Consider the following 22,829-nt stretch of genomic DNA (forward strand, 5'->3'; position numbering starts at 1 on the left):
AGAAATCAAAGTATGTACGTCAGCTCTCTTTCATAAAATTGTCAACAAATAAATTGCATTGCTCAAATGCGCCTGTCATGTTTGTGTCATGTCAGAGCAGCCGTATGTTTCTTGGCATACTAAACGAGTTGTAAAAATGGGAATCGAAGATAAATGCAATTCCATTTCCATTTAAAACGTACACAGACAATCTTGTACATTTCGTTTGCTGAGAAGTGTTAGTATGACATACCATTTCTATTCAATATTCATTGCGTTTGTACTGAAGATAATCAAACATGTTTCTGTGAGGAAACAACTGGCCATATTTAACATTTAAAACGTTTATACAGTTAAATAAAATACCAGGTAAACTTATCTTTGCAATTAAAGATTCTAATTTTTTTTATCTGTTTTTCGTAATTATGTTATTATATTATGCGTATGACATGATCTCTGGGCTTTTACAAATGTTTTAGAAGTTAAGTGGTTTCATTATGTTTCGTATCGACCGGAAAATCCTTTGTTTTATGACATGTGACATTGTATGAACGGAAATATATTTTATTTTTTAAATTTTTGGAGATATATCTGTACCACTACAAATTCCACCACTATTCGTAAGTTTACCCTTCTCGTTTTTAATTGATTTTTTATGAAGAGAATTCGTCAAACCATCTATGGCTTAAAGTTAACGTTTAACATGTTGCACGATAACTAGACATTTACATTATATGAAATTATAATATCCTGTGAAGCTGGATATTTTAAAACCACTACGTATAGTTTTTCCAGATTTTCCTTAATTTTTTTTTTTCATAGACCAAAATGGTTCTGAAATATCACATATCTTTCCATAATTTTACTTCCTCTGCGGTTGCATTTGGCTCGAGACACACTGTAGACCAAACTAACCACAGACAATTTATCAAAATCCCCGTGGTCGACAATTTCCACCCACTGCCACCCTAACAATTACCAATCCAATCGGTCCCATGTGGTGAAACCCAAGCTCCCACCGACTTCGAGCGTTGTCGAAGGTAAATTAAATTGCAATCCGCCCTAAAAGATGTGGCTGATAAATTGCACCCCATTACACACGGCTTCTTGCGAATACAGCTTCACTATTCGTTCCGACCGGCGGGAGGGCCTTGTTAATGTCCAACTTTAAATCCAATTAACACCGCGACCCATTGCTTCACGGTGCGTGCTTTACAGCAATTAACCAACGGCACCGATGTTCTTGCGGAACGCCATAACGTACGGAAAATTAAGGATTTTCCGCTCCACTCTTAGTGGGATAGGATAAGCGGGGAAGAGTGACAAAGAGTCAGAAGAAACTCTCATTAGCATAAGAATCTATTATTTACATTATTCCTGCCCGCTGGATGTGGCGTTGATGAACTGCTGCTCCTCTGCTGCTACAGCATCCGTTTGCCCGCCGTGTACTGTCTCCAACACTCAACTGCACCACTATCACCACTTGCTGGAAATGGCACTTGTGGCACCACTTTCTCGGAGTGACACTCTGCTAACGCTCAACTTTTATGAGCGGTTTAATGAGCAGCATTGACAGAAATTGCCAGTTGGTCAAACTAACTTGTGCCACTTTAATTACGCTCTTCACGCATCTTATGTATTGTGCGCTGTAGTATCAAATTCACTAGCACACATTTTGTTGGACAAACTATACTATTTATATTTTGATTTGGCACAAATTAAGCTGAAAAACCTCTCCTCACCTTTTTTCACCACGTGCTTTCGCTTTTTTTCTCTTTTTTTTTCGAAGCCGTTGGCAAACTTCCCCGGTCTGCTACGTTGGCAGAGCTTTCAACACACTAAATAAACTGAAAATCAAACACACTCACACAATGGCACACGCTTATGTGCTAGCACACACGTTCACACGAACACACTGCAGCACACAGAGAGCGCACGGTTTGGCTCACACTGTCAATCTTACAATTACAGCACACCCCAAGGCAAACACACTAAGGGGCTCCCGGTCGTACCGTCGTGCGCTTCCGGTTGCGAAGAGTGCGTTGGGACGAATTTAAATTTTTGTCGTTTCCGTTCTGCGGCTCACTTTCCGGGAGGTAGCGGGACTGTTTTTCCAGGAAAGCACCCAGTGTACGCTGTGTTTTCTTCTTTGTAGCTTCAGCTCCACCAGCTTCACCTCCACCATCTGGTGGCAAAGACAGAAAGACGACTCCGTAGAATTCTCCTTGTTTTTTTTGGTTGATGGAAAGATTTCACCTATGTGTGCCACACATACGCACAGTGCGCCCAATCTGTGCTTACCGTTCTGGGGCTGGCTTTTCGGGAAGTAGGCTTACTTTATAGATGGCTCCAGTTTCTAGCCCAGTTCCCACAAACACATACACACACGCATCCACACACCTTCTCATACAATCCCCTACACTCACGTGGTTGAACCAGGGAAAGGACGTAAGCTATTTTCGGTTTGGGTCCCTTTTTCACGGGATATGATTTTAACGCACTGGACTTTTATCCTTCGCCCCCCACCGTTCCCGTAATCTGATTGCGCTGAGATAAGCTACAAAATTTAAATTGATGATTTTTGTCTGCAGTCAAACCCGCAGCACCCAATGCCGGTCGACCATGAATCAGCTGGTAATCCTGGCGAGAGCAACTGCAGTATCCTGTTTGCATATCCCTACAGCCCTCTATTACTTGCTCTTTAACGCGATGGGCTTACAAATATCGCACAACACTTTACTTTCCTTATTTTGAGGGATTCAAAGCACGAATCAATTTGACACAGAAATAATATGAACACACATCACTTTAATTCTTTTAAATCACGTCGCGTTTTTGCTTGATTTTTTCAATCCACACATACACACACTCACGCAAAACACAATGGGGAAAACGCCCTGCAAAACGTGTTAACCGGTTTTACGAGAACCGTTCGCCCGTTTGTTCGTCCGTTCGATTCGCACTTTCGGTTACTTTCAGCCGTTCACGTTCGCGCGATACGCGGGTTTGTGCTCGCACACGCTAGGACTCGACCCGGTTCCGTCGCCCAGCGAGATGAAACTGGTCCATACGGTGAGCGCCCGCAGTGACGGATGCTTAGGATGATTATCATCGCCTTCCGGCGAGCGTGTTCAGCGCTTGCCAGCGAGCCGAAGCCGAAGGATGGACCGGGCACGAGATCCTCGGCTCGCCTGCACACGAACCGAACGATGTCCGGATGAACAGCATCTCCAACCAGCGCGGGATTGTTCATTTTGCGAAACAAATCATCGTTCCAGGGGAATGAATTTCTTATCAGTCGGTAGCGTGGAGTGTGTGTTTGTAATAACCAGAAAGGGAAAGTAAACGGCAAAATAGTATATTTTATTTATGAAACGAACAAATGCAATTTAGAATATGTAGTAACATTTTTACAAGAAGCGTTTTAAATTGGAGTATATAATGCCTTTAAAAAAATATGAAGTATCCAACAACGTGTTACTTATATAAAAATTGAAGAATTAAAAATCAATAAAATTTTGAGAGATGTTGTGTCTTAAAGGATTGGGAATTGTTTATGCTTTATATTTTATTCCATTTGTTTTGTATCTTTTCACGTACTCTTTTCATGTTTTTTTATTTATTTTGCTATTTAGTCTAAATTTTAATTTCGTAAAGTGATTTACGCTATTTTCAACCTTAAGCTAATTCAATTTTGTTGAATCAATTCTAATTCTGCTTTTCGATATAATACTCTTTGTTTTATAAAGTGTGTTGAAAGTGATTGTAAATTTTAAAATTCTATTTATAGTTGCATAAATTTACAGCATAAGTAATCTTGTTGTCTTAAACCATAAATCAGATATTTGATGTTAGTAAAAATGTTCACATAATCATAAATTATCTTCGAACCCAACGAAGAACATTCCACAACGGTTAGCACCAACTATCACGGCGTTAGTGATGCTTTGCTAGATTTTCTCTTGAATGAAATCACAACCTGACCGAAACCGGGCTCGTTCTCCACCATAAGGGAATCGTGTCTGCTCACATGTTCGGCCACGGCTGCGTACTTGGCCCGAGCATTTCACCAACTTCATTGCCCACTGCCCGATACAACGACTGTCCCAGTAAACTAGAAAGCGAAGGCAAAAATCAGCAACATCAACAATGAACTCACGCTCACCAGGACGATGGGATGACCCATACGGTTACAGATGAACCATGCTCCTGGGTGAGCTTTTGGTGTGAGAACGAACCTTCATCTGGTCGGAGTTTGGGTGCACCTGACCCCGGACACGGCGTTTCCGGTTGGCACCGAAAGAGCGGATGCGTTCGCCCGTGAATTGTTGGCCTTGAGCACAATTCGGTCGACCACCCGTTGCGGGGCCCATGTGTGGGGAATGCGGTGAATGCAGCAAAAGGCTGACGGTTTTGTTTTGTTTTCTATTCCAACCGTTAATGCAGTCGGTGACTGACCGTGACACGGGAACCGCATAGCGTTTTGCAATTTCTAGACAATCGAATGTAAAAAGGCTATGAACAAACGGAATAATCAGTTTATGTTGCTATTGTGGTAAAATTATTAAATCGATTACAAAACTTCATTATCTGTAAACGGTTCTGATGAAGCATTTTCAATTGGGAAAATATGTCTAATGATTAAATATATGGATTTTTATGTTTGCTAATCATGGATAATCATGCAGTGGTAATTCTTGTATTCCGGGCTTTTTTTATTAAATTCACTTTTAGATAGCAAGATTTTTATTCTTTTCTAACTCAGCAACAATTTCATAAGAATGGAGCGGTTTTCTATTTTTCAAACTCATCAACTTTTAAAACCAAAGGTCAACAAATTCATGGAAAATCTTTCGTTCAATATTGTTTATTTCTTATTGCATTACATAGTTGTTTTTTCCAGTAAAACATTTGAAATAAACATTAAAAATAAAACATTCCGAGAATCGTGAATAAACATTCATCATTTAAATATGTTTCAATGCTTGTTGAATCAATTGTTGAAGAGTTTGAATAACATTTTGACTTTGATAATTGACTGATTAATATCAGATATTAATTGATTTAATTGATTCACAAATTAAATTATTTTAACAAATTATTTTACATTTCATCGCTACGGATTCTTGCAAGAATTACTTCAACAGCAGTGTTTGATTTTTTACACATTGCATGCTGAAATATAACTGAATCTTTTCTCTTCTTTTAGCTCAACAACCGTTTTCGGTCAAGGCCTGCCTGTACCACTTGTGGGGTTAGCTTTCAGTGACTTTTGGATAACCCCCCATAGCAGGATAGTCAGTCCAACGTATGGCGGCACGGTCCATTTATGGCTTGAACCCATAACGGCCATGTTGTTAAGTCGTACGAGTTGACGAATGTACCACGAGACCGGAATCTCTTCTAGAGAGGTAGAAAATCTTATCGTTAAAAGAAAAAGTCGCATCATTCCCGTATCTTGAACATTTTATTTTGCACATAAAATTACAATCACATCTCCGTCCAACCGCTTATTTGTGGCCATTCACAACCAACATAACAATCATTAAAACTGCATTCGGTCTTAAAACGTTCAAAAGAAACATAAAACTATTAAAGATAAACAGTGCGGTGCTACGGTACGGGCGAGCAATCATTTTTCCCGTGATTTCATCTGCCCTAACGCGAGTGCCAGTGAGCAATGTGCAGCGGCATCCGAGACCAAACGACATCGTAAAACGTTGCAGTCGTCTGTCTCGGTCCCAAATCCAGCCAAGGTAACCATAATGAACTTGCAGAATTGTCTCCCGGCGTCGCTCCCCGCGAGTGCCAGCAACGCTCAGGATGTGGCTGATGTATGACACGTCAGCTAAATTTAATCTTCACTTGCTGCTGCTACTGCTGCTTGCACCAAAGTGAGCAGAATTTTCAACTACGTGAAAGAAGCGTTTCAATGCAAACAGGCAAGCTTGAAGCGAGTGAGAAGCGCAAAGAAAAACTTATCCTCATGCTCCGCTTGATGCAGTCGATGCGCACGGATAGCGGAAAGTGAAATATTATTTCCGTCGAGTGATAACAAAATCACTTTACCATTCCAGAATGTGTGATAAAAACATTGTCGCCTCTCGCTTCACTGTGGGACTATGTTTTTTTCCTTCGCTTAACCCCCGCATGCCTTTCGTCGTACATAATGATATGCAATTGCATTAGTGAGTGCAACAAACAAGCGAAACGAAATTTGCCACCAAAAGCAGCGGTGTCTGATATCAGTCAACAGCAAAAACCTAACAACGGCCGCCACATTCTAACACTGCACACCGCCTTGTGACCAACATGATAATGATTCATTACGGTGTTAATCGGATTGACTTAGTTGGTCGGTGTTGGTGGCGCAATTGCGAGCAACGTGCTTAGTTTGCTGCGGTTAATGACACGATCTGACTCCTCTTTTTTTCCTCATTACTCGTAGACGCAAAGAGGGCAATTAAAAATTCAGCGACAAACCCATATAAGTTACCGGTGGAATTGCAAATTAACCACTGGGACGATGGTGAACCGAAGACAAGGGTTTAAGGTAGCGCTCTAATGAATACGCTTTTGAGATCATCGTAAAATGGGGTTGAAGATAAAACTAAAATGAGGATATTTAAGACTGACGCACACTTTCGCTGTATGTTATTTAAACCCTCATTAGATCATGATTCGGATAAAAAAGGCAACTCCCTCGGAATCCTCACCTCGTCCAATTTAATTACGTTTCATAATGGGGTCTGGGATTTGCTTTATCTCCGCTCGATGTTGCTGAATGCTATTGCAAAGGATCACCTTTTTTACCCGGTACCCTATTATGAATGCTGATCAACACGATCTCTTCTGTACACAAGCTATTACGGTACCAGGCGTTGGTGTAAGCTTGTTTGATATATGAACGCATAACAAAAAAAAGACATGAAATCAATCAGCAAATGAAAAACGCATGACGATGAAGTGTGCGTATTTAAGATCCAATTTTATTGTTAATACCCTGCAACGAATATCACGTTTTCGTGCAGCTGCTCACTGGTGGTGGACTGCCATTCTACAAACAATCGTGAAAATATTAACGCAATAGAACACGGCCGAACACAATCCCAGAAGCGAGAGTGGCTGAACTTGAGGGGAAAGGAAAAACATGAAACTGATTAACGTTCATTGCGGATGGCTTACTGTGCAAATTAATTCGTGCAAACCAAACTGTGGGAACTGGGCTGGTGGATGTTTGCTGACGTTTGCCGCTTGCTATCTCTCTTTCTCTCTCTCTCTCTCTCTCTTTCTCTCTCTCTCTCTCTCTCTCTTTGTCTCTTTCTTTCTTTCTTTGTTTGCTTAATGCGAGTAAATTAAAAATTAATATCCCATCCCGACGTTTCGTCTGGCGGTTCGTCCTGATCCTTCGGGTACTCGTCAAAGTTCGACAAATCAATATCGGAAACGATGGGACGTATGAGAGGCGCTGGCATCGTTCGTTCCTTCAACTTTTGCCACTCGAAGCTCCCGAACCAGCTAGAAAAAATGGAAGTAAGTGAGCGTTTTTGTGTGTGTGTTAATATAACAAGGGAAAATCAAACAAATGCACAGCTGCGCTCAACATCACAGCAACACTGCAACATCGAGCACACTTACGGATGGTTCTTAATGTCGGCTATACCGTTCTTGCCGTACCCCAGCCGTTCGGCCGCCGTCTGTCGGCAGAGGCGCTTAATCAGCACCTGTGCCTTCTTGGGTACGCGGGACGGTAGCTCAATGATGTCAATACCGCGCAGGATGGCATTGTACGTCTTCATGTGATTCTTGCCCCGGAACGGTGGCTTCCCGACCAGCAGCTCGTGAATCAGCACACCCAGCGCCCAGTAGTCGACGGCCCGGTCGTGACCCTTGTTGAGGATGATTTCCGGCGACACGTACTCTGGCGTACCGGCGAACGTCCACGTCTTCTGGTTCGGTCCGATGCGCTTGGCAAACCCAAAGTCAACCTGCAAAATTCACAACCGTACCGAGCAGAGAGTTCAGTACTTTCCGAACCGGCGCGGCACTGGGAGAGCAGTGTTGTACTTACCAGCTTGATGTAGCCCTTCTCGTCCAGCATTAGATTTTCCGGCTTCAAGTCACGGTAGATCATGTTCCGGCTGTGCAGATACTCGAACGCTTCGACGACACAGCCCGTTATGAAGCGAGCGGTGCGCTCGTCGAAGAACTTACTCTTCTGCAGCACGGTCCAGACGTCACCGCCGAGACAGGCCTCCATCAGGAAGTAGAGATACTTCTTGTCACGGTAGGTTTTATACAGGCTGGGGTTGAAATCAAGGTTGGCGGGTGGAAAAAAGATACATTCAAAATTAAGCTCTTTAGGTTGTCGTGTAGTGGGAGAAAAGTATGTTGTTGCACCACTGTCGAATGATACAGAGCTGCCTAAAGGGTATTATGCTGGAAGATAATTAAATACGTAGTCGAGTGGAAAAGTGTAAAGCTCTTTTTATAGGTATCATAAGTGATTTTAAGCTACCCAATGAAGCTGGAATTAAAAAACACGTAACTTATTACGTTATGTGTTTTCAAGGAACACCATTGTGAACGTTGGGCAATGGGTCTACGGTCTATGGAATTTAAAACAATTTTTAGAGCAATGAAAATTTCGTTTAAAAGCCTTAAACTTAAACAAAAATGTACTTTTTTATGTAAATCTAATACAATAGAAGTTTTTGATATCTTGTGGAAGGAAATCTTCACTAGCCTAAATTATTGGATTGAATTTCATAAAGTTAGAATTACGTTAGCTTTCAGACTTCGTTTGTAAGTAATACGGCCGGACCGTCCCTACTGAACAATAAATAAATAAATAAATAAATAATTCAGGTTTTGACTTGAATGGTAAGAAATATACATCAACAGTAAATTTAATAGGAAAACACTAGTTGTAATATTTTTTTTAGCGCCGGTCTGGTGGTACAGTCGTCAACTTGCATGACTTAATAACATGCCCATCATGGGTTCAAGCCCCGAATAGACCGTGCCCCCATACGTAGGACTGACTATCCTGCTATGGTAGCAATAAGTCACTGAAAGCCAAGCCCACTTCACAAGTGGGTACAGGCAGGCCTTGACCGGTAGCGGCTGTTGTGCCAAAAAGAAGAAGAAGTTGTAATATTTAACAAAATCGGAACAAAATAATAGCAGAAGAAATTGGTTTTGTTTGTGAGAACGTCCAACAAAACCAAATGTGTATATATAAGTGTATACTACTATCCAAGAGAATATTTTGCTTTTGCAGTGCTTTTTTCTTCTATTTCTTTAAAAAAAAAAAAATTTCCAGCTATCGATCTATTGAATTTTTTTTTTCAAATTTCAATAATTATGTTACAGTCCTATGCCTATCATCAATTGAACTTTCTGTGCAAAATTAAAAACAATTGTAATGCGTTTTTAACGCATTGTAGTTCGCTTTTACTTCTTTCACTTCAGTTTTATTTCTTTGAAAAGCTCGTTTTTTTTCTGATTATGCCCTCCGACAACTAGCTTATGCATTGATACATAGCTTAACGAAGGTATTATGTCAATGCACTATGTGTCAATGCATAAGCTAAATAAGAAAAAATACGATGACAATATCAATCGATTTTTTCACTGCAGTGAAGTACTACAAAGTAGTACAACAAAAAAGTTGCACACTACACACTTCATTGAAAATACGTGTCCATTCAGCTAGAAAAAGAAAACCATATCGGGTTACAAACGTTGCTTCATTACAGCATTGTAAATTCACCCACACACACAATAGTCAGTCCTGAAATGTACCTGCGGTATTCCAGCGTAAAGAGATATCCTTAAGCTTGAATCACTAACAAACCGCGAGACATCAAATATTTCCGTGCTCGATTCAACCACCCGGAAGCAATCGGGCAATCCAATATTGTCCCAAAAAAAGGGGAAAAAGCTATACGGTGCGAGAGATTCATTTGATTCTCGCAATCGCACATCGGTGTATCGGTTTCAATCGGGCAATGCTTGAAGGGATTGGACAAGGTTCAATCGCTTTTCACAAGCTCGTAATTCAATCCCAAGTGTTACCCATCCCCGACATTCGTGAGCTGCCATACCAGCGTTTCCGTTGTTGTTATTGTTCAACGGGTATGTCCCTGATCAAAGCATCACCCTCTACCAGCGAGACCCGCGGATTTTTGCCGTATTCTGGCAAACCAACCATATCCCGTTCGCGTTCCCTGCCACCGCTTGGGGTTTACTTTTACATGGTGCAAAAGCACCAAACAAAACCTTGCTCGCACTACTGGCCCTAATCGTTGGACCGCGTGAATTCAAATCGGACACCGCAAGCACCACAAACCGGGAGGATGAGTTGGGCTATCCACAGTGTACAGAATCATCACAAAACCGATGCCAAAACCCGATACGGTTTGTCGAACACGTATCGGATGGTTGCCATTCGAGAACTGGTGGCGTAAACGACGGGACAAAACAAAACCCAAACAACAAGCAACACGATCGACGCGGCCCTAAAAGCCGACAAGTCCTTACCGTACGATGAACGGACTGTTGCAGCTTAGCATGATGTCCTTTTCGCTGTAGGCGTGCTCCTGCTGCTGCTGCCGTACCATTTCGATCTTTTTCAGATATTTGAGGGCAAAGGTTTGGTGGTTTTTGTACTGGACCAGCTCCACCCGCCCGAAACCACCGATGCCAAGCGTTCCGATGTAGGTCAGATCGTGCAACTGGATATGGTCGTACTCTGGTGGGTGAAGGGTGTGGGTGAAAAGGTGTAAATGAAAAGTCAGTAAGGGAGAGAGTTGCAACAAGTACAGCAAGCGTCAGGAGTGGAGCGTCACAGCTGTCAGTGGTGAGCAAAGAGGTACATGCTCACACCACCACACCTTGTACAACGCTCCCTGGCACCTCCATTCGAAGACATCTCACCTGAGACAATATTTGTCATCGTCGAGCTGCGTGGTATCGTGTCGGAGAGTTTCACCTCACGCAGCTTCTCCAATCCGCCCAGGAACTCGTTGAATGCACTGCAGAAACAAACAAAACAAACAGCACACAATCAGCTACGAAACATTTGCGGTCACCGTAGCAACCAGTGAGCGCCCGGTCAACACCTACATGCGGTTCAGCGTCAGACACTCGGTTCCCGGTGGGTTTGCAATAATGCTGGCCAGACGACGGTCCTCGTGGAGGAGGGCCTGCTCACCGAAGTATGCACCACGCTGCAGCGTTCCGACCAGACGGTCGTTGCCCTTTTTGTCAGTTTTGATGACGTTTACGCTACCGCCACGTATGATGTAGAATTTGTCTCCCGGATCTCCCTGCTGGATGATGGTCGAACCGGTGGCATAGAACTCCTGCGAAACATTGCACCCCGTAATCAAGTTACTCGAACATGTCCCAAATCCAAAAGCCATAACAAGACATAGGTGCTTCTTACCCGCTTCAAGAGGTCCGATATTTTGTGCAGCTTCTCAATCTCCAAATCCTTCAATACCGATACCGTGCTTAGGAAGCGTACGTTTTCTTCCCGCTCCTTCCGACCACTCTTCATCATGATCTTCTGGAAGACCTTGCGCTCCAGCAACCAAACGCGCGCTCCCGTCGTCACGCGGATCGAGGCAAATCGTTTCGCTTTGTAGAGGATCGCCAGCTCACCAAACACAACGCCACGGCCAAACGACTTAATAACCTTATTGTCCACCACGACCTCGTATGTGCCTTCTTCCGAGACGAAGAAGTGCGCCCCAATGTCACCCTCCTTGATGATGTAGCTGTTTGGTGGGAACGTCATCGAACTCATGGCCGCCGTTACGGCCTGTAACCGTTCCTCGTCCATCATGTTGTTGAGGAAGTCGTTCGCTACGATGGCGGTCTTGATTAGGAGCTCCGTGTCCGGGCTCTTCGGGTGCGTTGGGATGACAATGTCCTTCGATTCCTTCAGATCGGTCTTGTCCGACACTACGCCCTGTTTGCGGGTCTTCTTCAGCGTGCCGATTTTACTGTCCAGCTCCTCAATGAGCGACCGTTGGGAAGACACCTTGCGCAGCATTTCCTTACGTGGTGGGGTTGTTGTTTGTGGATCATTGTCTATCGTTTGTTGATCGGATGAAGGAATTGGCGGAGGCTCTCGTGATGGTGGTGGGGCCGTTGGTAAAGGTATTTCCTGGAAGAAATAGAATTGCTTGTTATACGACACACTCTTACCTAAATACTTGCCAAAAAAAACTACCTTTTCGTCTTCCCGAGCACTCTGTCGAATGATCGTTTCCTGCAGCGATCTACTCAACATCTCATCTACGGCAAGGTTCTGTTCCAGCTGACTTCTTGGTGGTGGCAACTTCGGCGGTGTCGGTTCCTCATCCTGCGAGGTATCGTCCGCTTCTTCCACGTTGTTAACCCTGCTCAATCGAGGCGGTAAATCTGGTGGCAATACCGTCGATCTGTCATCCTCCGAACTGGGTGCTTCCGGGACGACTTCATCGTTTGGTTTCTGTCCCGGGATCACATCGTAGTCGGACATTTCGCCATCCTGCAGGGGCTCTTCAGTACGGTTGTCAGCTTTTGTAACAGACTGCTCGATTACCGATGGCATTGTCAGTGGTGGGAGATTCGTTTCGTACGAGTTGGCACTATTGCGACGATCTTGCTCTGTCTTCTTTGGCTCATTGGTGGGCTGCGGTAGTTGTTGCGGCTTCTCCGGAGCTTTGCTCTTCTTTTGCAGCTCTTGTATTTCTTCTTCCAGCCGAACCAGCGTTGCCCGTTCGCTTTTCGATAGCTGACTGTATCCTTTAGATTGGATGGCCAACATGTGTAGGATCTTGTTCTGTAGCAGATCCTTTAGCAGCTGCTCCTGACCCTGCTTGGTTGGTGGTTCGATGGTTGATGTTTCCCGAGAACTGCAACTTATTTTGGCCTTTTCCGAGTCGCGTGGCCTCGATGCTCGCCGTTCGATTGTCGGAGCTGCCGGTGGTACCACTGCGGTCGGTCCCTGCACGCGCCACGATTCCTCTGCTGGACCGATAGGATCGGGGAGCTCGCGATTAGTGTCGTTTGCCGTAGCGTTGCCTGTAATGTTTAATCGTTCGTCCAACGATCCCAGCCCCGACTCACGTTCATTTGATTTCACCACCGTTGAGACCACGGTGGTCGACTGTGGCGGTGATGATGGTGGCGGTAGCTTTTCCAATCCAATTTGTCCATTGATTCGACTCACGGGCGGTACCGTTTGATTGAGCTCCTCATCGTAAAGCCGCCGTGTTACACGTGTAGCCTGTTGGGTGAGAGGGGGAAGAGAAATCCAGTCACTCACTTTACAGCTCATCCCATTTAGTTAGCGTGTGGACAAAGCACGGCTTTATTGAAAGTCATAAACCAGACCCTACACTGGGTTGCGTTCCGGTCGGTAAAGAGGGTGTTCGTTTTACTACAGAAACGCGTCCACGCAACACCCACTTATCACGCTGTCTTCCATCAGATAATTTAAGATGCGAGAGGAAGCTTTCAAAGAAAAGGGCTTGTCACACTGCCGGCCATGTACCTGACATATCTCAGCTAATCCTAAAATAGATTGATTGAAGTGTTGCACAAACAAACTATCTCCCATAGCATTGTGATAAGCGGTCAACTTAAGTCGCTCGCATGTTCTCAGAAGTAACAGCGAGTAATAGTAGGAAACGGGGCTTCACAACTTGAATTTTTCGTTAAAAATTTTAAAATTTTAAGTCTCTTCCTTTTTTAATGAAGAAACGCGCTATTTTCATACTTGTAAACATTTAATTTATTCAGATTTTTTCTATGCCCGATGAGCAACTTAATAAATACTTAATACTGATACAACTTGGCGCTGACAATTTTTGAACGTTTGAATGAAAGGCGTATCAAAATTAGTCACTAATTTATCATGTTTCTAGTTAAATATACACAAGTCAAAAATAAATCACATTTCTTTTGGTACAATTTGTATTTGGAATCTTTAAAAGGTTGGATCATGAGACGTTGCGATTGTTATATAACATTTTTTCGTGTTAAAATCGATAATGATTGATAAAATGAAAGTATGGCCAAAATGTGTCGCGGAAAATGTGTTAGTTGTCTAGAAGTAGCGTCAAAGAAAAAACTACGTTTTGAAATAATATTTAGCGACAGCAAGTTAGCAAAATAGTTTTCTACAATCTGAACTCACTGGTAGAACTGCAATCGCCTGCCAACTATTGATAATGTACTTTTTAGTTGGCTATTTTTTCCATTTTATAAAATTCTAATTTTTTTCCTCCATGTCCATGTATTTTTGTGAATTTATCAAAACACGGTTTTCCATACAAACACATGCTTTTTAATAGATCAGTCAGCCAACTACCGAGAGTTCAACTAAAAAGTGTTGAACTATTGAATATGGATTGTACAATCTACTGAATTTTTCTCATAAAAATTTTCTTTATTTTAGGTAAAATTTCATGTTTCTAATGAAATAAATTCAAACTTACGCCATGCATCAACGTTTGAAATGTGTATCACCAAGAACTAATTGACCTCATTGCATTCGCCATGTTTTATCTGTCATTGTCACACCTAACGTAAATGTAAAGATTCGTTGTCGTCAGTTGTAATGAGTTACTTCAAAATGGTTCAGTGACATGCTCCAAAAATAAATTTGCCCAATCACTGCCACAGCAGTGAACGTCCTCCAGAAACATACTTATTGGCCTTAATAGATTGATAAAGATGGAAAAAAAATAAAAATCATTTCATACCGTTCGCCTGATTGTAATCGATCAGATGTGACATCTACCGTGTGATTACAATGCTATTTGTGCGGAAGACATGTTTTGTTGTTTTAAAATATTGAGATTTATGAAAAATCAGTCACATACAAAATTAAGACTGTAGTAAACTGTTGTTGAAAATCACTCCCTACTTCGCTTTAACAGCACACAAGTGAATATCTCCCGAGTGTAATCGTTGTCGCAGTAAAGTTTGTAGTTTTATCGCTTTTAAATATTTAATTCGATAAGTACACAGCTGTCCATGTTCCAGACAGTAAATCTACATTTTCCTCTGACCCAATTCTATATTCCGGTAGAGCATTCTACGAAAAACACAACCCCTCGGGTAGTGGCTTTCAAGCACATATATTCCCAAAATTTGAACCCTTGCCTTCGTGTGTTGTTTCAGTATGACTTACTCATGCCGCAACAATCATCTAAACATTGCTGGGTGGAATGGGTCGGAATAGCACGAAACGGCGGGCACCAAGACGCCCTGATTGCGGCTTGTACCCGCAGCAAGTGTGATAAGAGCAAAACACCATCATTTCGCCACCGCCACTGCTAACACGATTCGGTGTCTACCGAAAACCGGAATGAATCAAAGTTCCGGCAGTGCCGCGGAGTTCCAGACAAGAAAAGGGATGTAAGGCCTATTTTTACCCCAAACCAAGCAAGCTAAATACTCACCACAACTTCTCCATCACCTGTGCCAGCATCGGGCAAGTTGAACGAACCGTGCTTTCTACCGAAGAGCTTTGCAAAGCACGCCATTGCCTATAACACAGATAATTTAACTAAAGTTGGAATGCTTCTGCGCCGTTGTCTGCAGGTATTTCGATCACTTAAGCAAAGAGTTTCATCTCACAATTAACTAAACTTGGAATGGCTTTAACAGCAACTGGCCAGTATAAGTAACATTAAGAAAATCTGACACACTTTTCATTTCGTCGGATGTTGCACCACCGTCACTACTGCCACGTTCGAATGCTTTCGTTCAATTGGATTGATTGTTTCTGACCGGATGCACTCGTCGTTGTCGGCACACTCGTCGTCGTCGTCAATATCAGTAAGACGTGTCACAGCAGTAGCTTAGGCTAATAAGGCACTTTCATTCTTTCAAGAGTTGAACCGACACACAAAAGCCTTGCTATAAACACACTTGCATGACAATCTACACTACGGGTTTCTTTTTCCTCAAGCTTATCGATCGAGCCACTCTGTTAATTCACTTGAACTTCCTTGGTCCCGACACCAAACCGACCGAATCTTACCGCCGTTCGAATCGTACTGAGCCGCGGGCCGAAAGTAGCTAATTATTAGAAACCAATTACTTACTAACACAACACAATCATCGCATACCACGTCCGCCCGCCCCCAACACTCGGCTACTTTCTGATAGCTGTGATCACACCTGCCTCCAACACCCGTTTGCTGCGGCACCATTCACACACAAGTGTCTTCATTCTTTTAAATTCCACCACCCTTCATCTATCGATAAAGAAAGGCGCTAGGGAAAAAAGGCAAGACGACGGGAAGCGAGCGAGGGCTACCGAACCGGGCAGTGTTGTCATCTACTATGCCACTGCCATGCATAAGATAGCTTTATCTACACGTCGCGTTTCTTCTCGTTTCGTCTTGCCATAGAACGTCTTGGGAGGAAAGTATTGGTGTCGTCGTTACATCGTGTCCAATGAAGCGTACCAAGTGGTACGACGGGGGAAATGGTCCAATGGGAAGTAGTTCACTTTGTGTATTTAATATTTATGCTATTTGAAAGGCAAAATACGGTACGAAATGTATTGGAAAAGCAGTTCAAATGTTTACAACAAAAAGCTAAATGTGGCAAAACATTTCAAAATTTCAATGACATGCTCATTTTTAAATTCAAACTTAAAGAACTTAGAAATAGAGTCCAAGGAAATAGAAGATCGACTTAAAAATAAATAAGTCAATTTTATCTAGCAGATGAAAATGGGAGTTGAAGATACAATTACAGCATAACAATGTAGTTTCACAATTAAAATCAGCATTCTCTTTCGAAAATTCACTTCATAAATCATATGTTTGATGCAAAACTCTCATCTTCTAAACTTACGATTTCTTCGTAAACCGGTTCTATTGCAAACAAGCAAACAACAACGGTTGCAGTCGATTGACCATGTGTGACGGTAGTTCGAAGCTGCTGTTGACAATGTGTTTGCCGAGCTTCTTTGATGTCGACTGTATCACCTTACAGCCCCTACCCACACCGGTTGCGCTGAAACTCTTTCCATAGTGCCATCTTCCCGGGAGTTCCCCTTCCCCGCTCACACAACAGCAACAACAACAACTATAACCTCTCTCCCCTCGTGTATACCATTGGCCTTCGATGCATAACTGTGTCCGATGCCTCTGTTTGTATGTGTTTGTGTGTGCGTGAGGTAGAGACAGAAAAAAGAACCCGCCATTCTTATCAACACACTAACCGCCCGATAACAACGGGTAAGATCGTGCGGGCCCTTATCGAACCAACACACATTGCGGGGCGCTTGTAAACAATCGTTTGATTTTAAAGAAATTAAATTCATCCCGCTACAACACGGTTATGGTTCACCGGTTCACCAACACTAGTAGCCAGTGTGAGCGTCGTTTTCTTTCTTCTTTTTTTGTATCACTCGCTAGGTGACGAAAAATAAAACAACACTGTTACAGAAACACCCCCTTTGATGCGATCTTTTTGGCTGCATTCCTTGAGTGACGCCAACGCCACCGATAATTACACCGCGCAGGAGAAGCATTAGGCTTCCACCGAATAAAACACAACTTTTTCTTTTTTTTTTTTTTTGTTTCCATACAATCTAACAATAATTGTGAACATAAACACTGTCAGGTTTCAGTGAATTTATGTAGCTGGGGAAATTTTTCTGGCTGATTTGCACTTTGCACTCAACGGTACTGAGTTACTGAGTTTGTTCATCGATTGACATATATTCATAACGTTTAATCGCTGTCCGCCAGTGGCACTTGAAATCGCCCAAGTGATTATCTCGTGCATTAAGTGGCAGGTGAATCAATGTCCTGTCTCTCTCCGTTGTTGAAGATTATCTCGCAATGGTTTAGCGGAGTGTATGAATAAAGGGGTGATAACATAGTATTGAATACACTACATGCATTAGACTATCATCGATTGAAATACAGTGTGTCTAAACCGATTTTATATAAAAAATTTATATAAAATATTATGATAATAACAAACTCAAATACATAATACAAATATATTTTGCAGAATTGGTGCGTTTCATGGGGGTGCAAAGGCTAGCTTCTCTTGTTAGGCTTATCTTTCCAGCCACCAACCCGATTCTACAAGTTACGTTTAAACTCAAGGCGGCTTTATCAATTTCTCATCAGCGCACTCGTTATTTATTTTATCTGCACATGGATTGCAAACCAAGACAAGCGAAATATAAGTTCAGTACATTATGTTCAAGCACTGCAGTAAGATCTAGTCGCATGCTGATAAGGTTAGTGTTGATGATGGTTTCTAATCAAGCTAATTGGTTGAAAGCATTTACTCCGTCATTGGTACGATCGGAGAGCGTTAGTATGGTAGAAGTTAAGTTAAGTATATCAATCAGAGTATTAAGTAGTTTCAAGAATCACTTGAATTAAATTCATGACTTTAAAAGAGTTATAAATTGGATTTTTATCGCTCAACACAAAACTCATTGATTGTAATTCAAAAAAAATTGTCTCGTCATAGTTCCTTAGAAAAAATATGGATTTTGTGTATGGCTTGCGTGCACAAAAACTAAGTGCAAGTAATAAAACCTTATGTCCGATGTCGGCAAATACCGATAGAGAAATGCTATAAAATCGTAAAATGCACCAAATCAGCGCCAACTTTAGCAGTAAGTGCACATTAGCTTTACCGGTCTTTTCGAACTGGCAGACATTTTTGAAAAGTTCCATTTGGGTGACCTCATTCTTACCTTATCAATATCGAACTATTTTCATCACATCTAAGTGTTTCTTCTCCAGCACAATTGCTACGGAACACAGTACCTGTGAAGACATCGATATCGATACTTTGGTGAATTGTTCATCTCGTTCAAAAGTTCGCATCATAACGAGCTGGTGTATATGTTTCAATGCTTTTCTCCTTGTAGAATCATTCTTCTTTCCTGTCTCAAACAGCACCGTCTGAAGATCGTAAATCAGAATGCAATTTATAAACGATGACCCAATCCGATACGTCTGGTTCTTGGAACTTGGTTCCCTGTATTGCTCTCTCGACGCTGCATAATGGCAGTGGCTTGGTTCTTTTAGACGACTGTATGCTAACGTTTTTCTTAACGTTTCCTATTTTTTTCCTGACGACTCTCGAGTTATGCGTAAAAGTTCGCTTTAGTGGTACATTTATTACACTCGTGCAGTTCATAAAGCACAACCAAATGTGTTCTGAGTTACGTTTTGCGCACCGTTCGCACAGTGAAGTATGCCGTGCGCAATCATAATCGTAATCATAATAATGATAGCGCTAACAATAGCTCAGGACAGCACAGGCAGCTAAGAAACAACAAAAATGAACTCGATTGCAGTATGAAAAAGTGGAGCATGATTTGAGCGCACACTGTACTGCTGCTGATTGTTATCTTGTGTAGTAAGGTCTGGTAATGCATCATAGATTCAGGACCATTTCCGATTTTAGTGACTGATCGGATTTCATTGGCGTTATACTGTATTTCTATATGGCTGCGATAATATTCTTACTTCAAGAGTTTAGCAGTAAAATATGACTGCTTATGTTCAACAACCTTTTGGCGGTGGATTGTGTGTGATGAAAAAAAACGATGCAATCAATATACGGTATATTGCAGTGATACCGCATGTGTTTCTACTGTAGAAACATTGTTTTAAACGGTAGCGGTGATAAACTTAAACTAAAACTAACACCTTAATCCCCTATCTTGGAAAAGTCTTCCTCCACCTCTCCACCGGTACATGTAATGTTTAAAGATCAAAAAGCAAATGCGTGTTCGGTATATGTTTTGTTTGATTTGATGTCTGATGGACTGGTCTATTTAGCTCGCACAATTATCGTGAACTGTTGATGTTGTCATCTGATGTTAAGATCGGTAAAAAAATACCAGACTCTTCGAAGTTGGCACCATTATTTAATTAACATCAGGAGAGGGTTATCTATAAAAGTCCATGATGAAACAGGCAATTAATGGAGCTGAAAAAAACTGCTGCACATGTTTAGAAATTGTAAAACAGGATCGACAAAACACGGGGACTCTTACTTATACTGGATAGTCCAGAATCCCCTTCCCCTGATTGAAGTTGTGAGGGGGGAATATACTCCTACAAACACTCACATGGGGGGAATACTGAATACAAGTTGAAAACCACTGGCCCAAAGTGTTTCACGCTTGTACAAGTAAAATAAAAAAATCCTAACATTTTATAATACAATTTTATTTGCGTTATTCAGTAAACTGTTCTTTCCGTGCTATAAAACATATTGGAACACTGTTTCGCTTCCTAAAACCAGCTAGGGGAACTGGAGGTAGTTTCGACATCTTAAGGTTTTCCCCTGATTGCAATACTTTTGCCAATGTAAACTTACTAGTAGACACCGAAAAAGCTTTTTTGTGCCATTTTACGAGAAACTACGGTTCCTGGATTGATTTTGATAACATTTTGATAAAAATTAAAAAGTGTGTTTTTTGTTGCATCATGAATGCAGTGCGGGTAATATCGACACCATGATGGGGTAAAATCGACACCTTGTGGGGCGATTTCGACACATTGGTTTCAGCTTTAAAAATAACAAACTCTGATGGGCTGTAGTTTTTCATTGAAGTTCAACAAAGTATTTCGTAACAATTTTATGCAAAATTAACACAAAACATTATTGAAATATGCGAAAGAAATGAAGTTACAAGTTTGTTTTTAGCAAGAACAATAAAGTAAGGATAAAGTCGAAGTAATAAGATAAAGTCGAAGGGTGTTCAATTTTATTTTTCTCTACCAATTCGAAAGCCAAAATTTGAACATCGTTCAATGTGATACCAAACCAGCCACAGATTTTTTCTTCATTTAAGCCTACGGGGCTTAAAGTAAGCCTAAAATATGGTCAAAGCCATGACAATATAAATTTTCATAAGCATAAACCATTTATTATGTACATGTTTTGAATCCGATTTTGGCAAACGTTCTATGAGAGAATGATAATTAATTCCATAATTATAACTTCCTTGGTTTGTTGACATCGCGAGTTTTAAAGCTTCTAAGGTATTTTAATTGCGAGTTTGCTCAGCTTGATCATTACGTTTGCCGTACATAGTTACAAGACATCTGTAGAAAATATAAGCACTTTCAAATTACTTACTTACTTACTTACTTATCCGGCGCTACAACCGCTTTGCGGTCTTGGCCTGCCTCAGGAGTGTCCGAAACCGCTCACGGTCTCGCGCCTTCGTCTGCCATTCCATTATCCCGGCCTTAATGGCGGACGCCTCCACGCCATCTTGCCACCTCAATTTGGGCCTACCACGCCTCCTCTGTCGTTGTGGACGGCCTAAAAAGACTATACGGGCTGGGTCGTCCGTTTCCATGCGTACAACATGGCCAGCCCACCGGAGCCTGGCGAGCTTGGTACGCTGTACGATAGTGAGGTCTACGTACATCTCGTATAGCTCGTCATTATAGCGGCTCCTTCATTGTCCTTCCACACATACGGGGCCAAGTATCCTTCTGAGCATCTTCCTCGCGAACAGTCAGATTTGGACAGTGTCCATGTCTCAGAGGCGTATGTGAGTACTGGTACTATAAAGGTAGGGGAAAGCGGGGCAAAATGGGCATGTGGGGCAAAATGGGCACCCTCTATTTAAGCATTATTTGACTACAAAGATACTTTCCAATGCTAAAAATGCATTCATTAGAGTGTTCTATGAACACCATGTAGTTTTCATAACCCTTATATAACAAATAACTAAGAAAAATGCAAAATAAGGTTTAGCAGTATAATGATGTAATTTTTGCCACTTCGAAAATAAGCTTAAACGTGTGTCAACGGGGATGCGTTGAAGTTTTTCATGATATATTTTTAAAGATATGATATTTCTTTACAATTTGTCTGAAGCAATCAAGGCGATTGAATTCGTATTTTTACTAATATAACAAAAAATACAAAAATGCTTCACATGGGGCAAAATGGACAGTTACGCTTGGGGCAAAATGGGCAGATGCTTTTGACATCTGGCGCTTGGTGAGGCTATGGTGTTGTATTTGTCGCCTCAATAATGATGACAGCCACAGCTTGAAAAGTTTCAATTTTGTAGATTTCAACGTGTAAAAATTGTTTTAATGTCGATAACATATTTTTGGAAGAATTTTAAGGGCTTTTCTGACCAGCGAAACAAAAGATAGAACGAAAATACATTTCACAAAACGTGCGCAAAAGCATAGACCATCACCTAAGCGCCGTTGTTGTGGCCCATATTGCCCCAGTGTTTTGACGTTTCGCAGTTTGTTTACATATGCCCATTTTGCCCCAGGGCTATGCCCATTTTACCCCTCGTGTCAAAATAGCTTCTCGTAAAACATCAACTTTTATTTTTCATTGTTTTCATGATTTTAAGTTGTTTTCTTTCAATGTGGCAATTTCAATCCATAGATAAAGGGTGGAGGCATACAATAATGAAAGAAAAATTGTGTTTTGTGGCATATTTAAAGGAATATTCAGTAAACTGCTTAACATGCCCATTTTGCCCCGCTTTCCCCTACTATATAGTCCCAGCTTCGTCCGTCGCGACCGGTTCTTTGAGGTGAACTGATTTTTCTATTAAGATATAAAAAAAAGTTAACATGATACAAATAAGCATTACACTACTACCAAGTGGGGTGTCGATTGACCCCATTGGCCGCACAAGTTTTAGTGACATTTTTTACTATATAGTTTAATATAAAAAATACGCACTTTGATGCAGAACTAATCTAAAGTGTTTATAAAACAATACTATTAACACGGAAACTATAATTTTGTTGAATTAACGTCACAATTCCTTAAGTCCTAGCAGTAAAAAA

General features: G+C 41.6%; 2 protein-coding genes across 5 annotated transcripts in view; both read right to left on the minus strand.

Annotated features, from left to right (window-relative positions):
• LOC3292069 (uncharacterized) overlaps positions 1 to 3,071 on the minus strand; it is a 202,709-nt gene extending 199,638 nt beyond the window's left edge. The window contains exon 1 of one of the 2 annotated variants that reach the window (XM_061655321.1): positions 1,722 to 3,071. The gene's annotated coding sequence lies outside the window, so the exon portion shown is untranslated. Of the gene's footprint in view, positions 1 to 1,349 lie in introns of both variants that reach the window. The other variant, XM_061655320.1, reaches the window with a different exon arrangement.
• A 3,877-nt stretch (positions 3,072 to 6,948) lies between these two features.
• Positions 6,949 to 16,199, minus strand: LOC1279209 (cGMP-dependent protein kinase, isozyme 1). Of its 3 annotated transcripts, none has more exons than XM_061657023.1 (10): positions 15,447 to 16,186; positions 13,105 to 13,264; positions 12,224 to 13,005; positions 11,432 to 12,157; positions 11,110 to 11,348; positions 10,921 to 11,018; positions 10,525 to 10,735; positions 8,051 to 8,282; positions 7,618 to 7,967; positions 6,949 to 7,497 (listed from the first exon to the last, which is right to left on the minus strand). In XM_061657023.1, exons 1-10 carry the CDS (start codon positions 15,528 to 15,530, stop codon positions 7,335 to 7,337), a joined length of 3,045 nt encoding a protein of 1,014 aa, XP_061513007.1. In that variant the 5' UTR covers positions 15,531 to 16,186; the 3' UTR covers positions 6,949 to 7,334. The 3 variants fall into 3 exon arrangements, with proteins under 3 accessions (XP_061513007.1, XP_061513008.1, XP_061513006.1); XM_061657024.1 differs by having other exon boundaries at positions 12,224 to 13,002; positions 15,447 to 16,185; XM_061657022.1 differs by having other exon boundaries at positions 12,224 to 13,264; positions 15,447 to 16,199.
• Positions 16,200 to 22,829: the final 6,630 nt, after the last annotated feature.

Source organism: Anopheles gambiae, chromosome 3, assembly GCF_943734735.2.
Source record: "Anopheles gambiae chromosome 3, idAnoGambNW_F1_1, whole genome shotgun sequence".
Taxonomy (NCBI): domain Eukaryota; kingdom Metazoa; phylum Arthropoda; class Insecta; order Diptera; family Culicidae; genus Anopheles; species Anopheles gambiae.

Coding starts and splice junctions, on each gene's coding strand:
- LOC1279209 (XM_061657022.1), bottom strand. CDS start 15,530: ATGGCGTGCTTTGCAAAGCTCTTCGGTAGAAAGCACGGTTCGTTCAAC. Junction 13,265..15,446: donor CAGGTGATGGAGAAGTTGTG/GTGAGTATTTAG, acceptor CTCACCCAACAG/GCTACACGTGTAACACGGCG. Junction 12,158..12,223: donor GTGCTCGGGAAGACGAAAAG/GTAGTTTTTTTT, acceptor TATTTCTTCCAG/GAAATACCTTTACCAACGGC.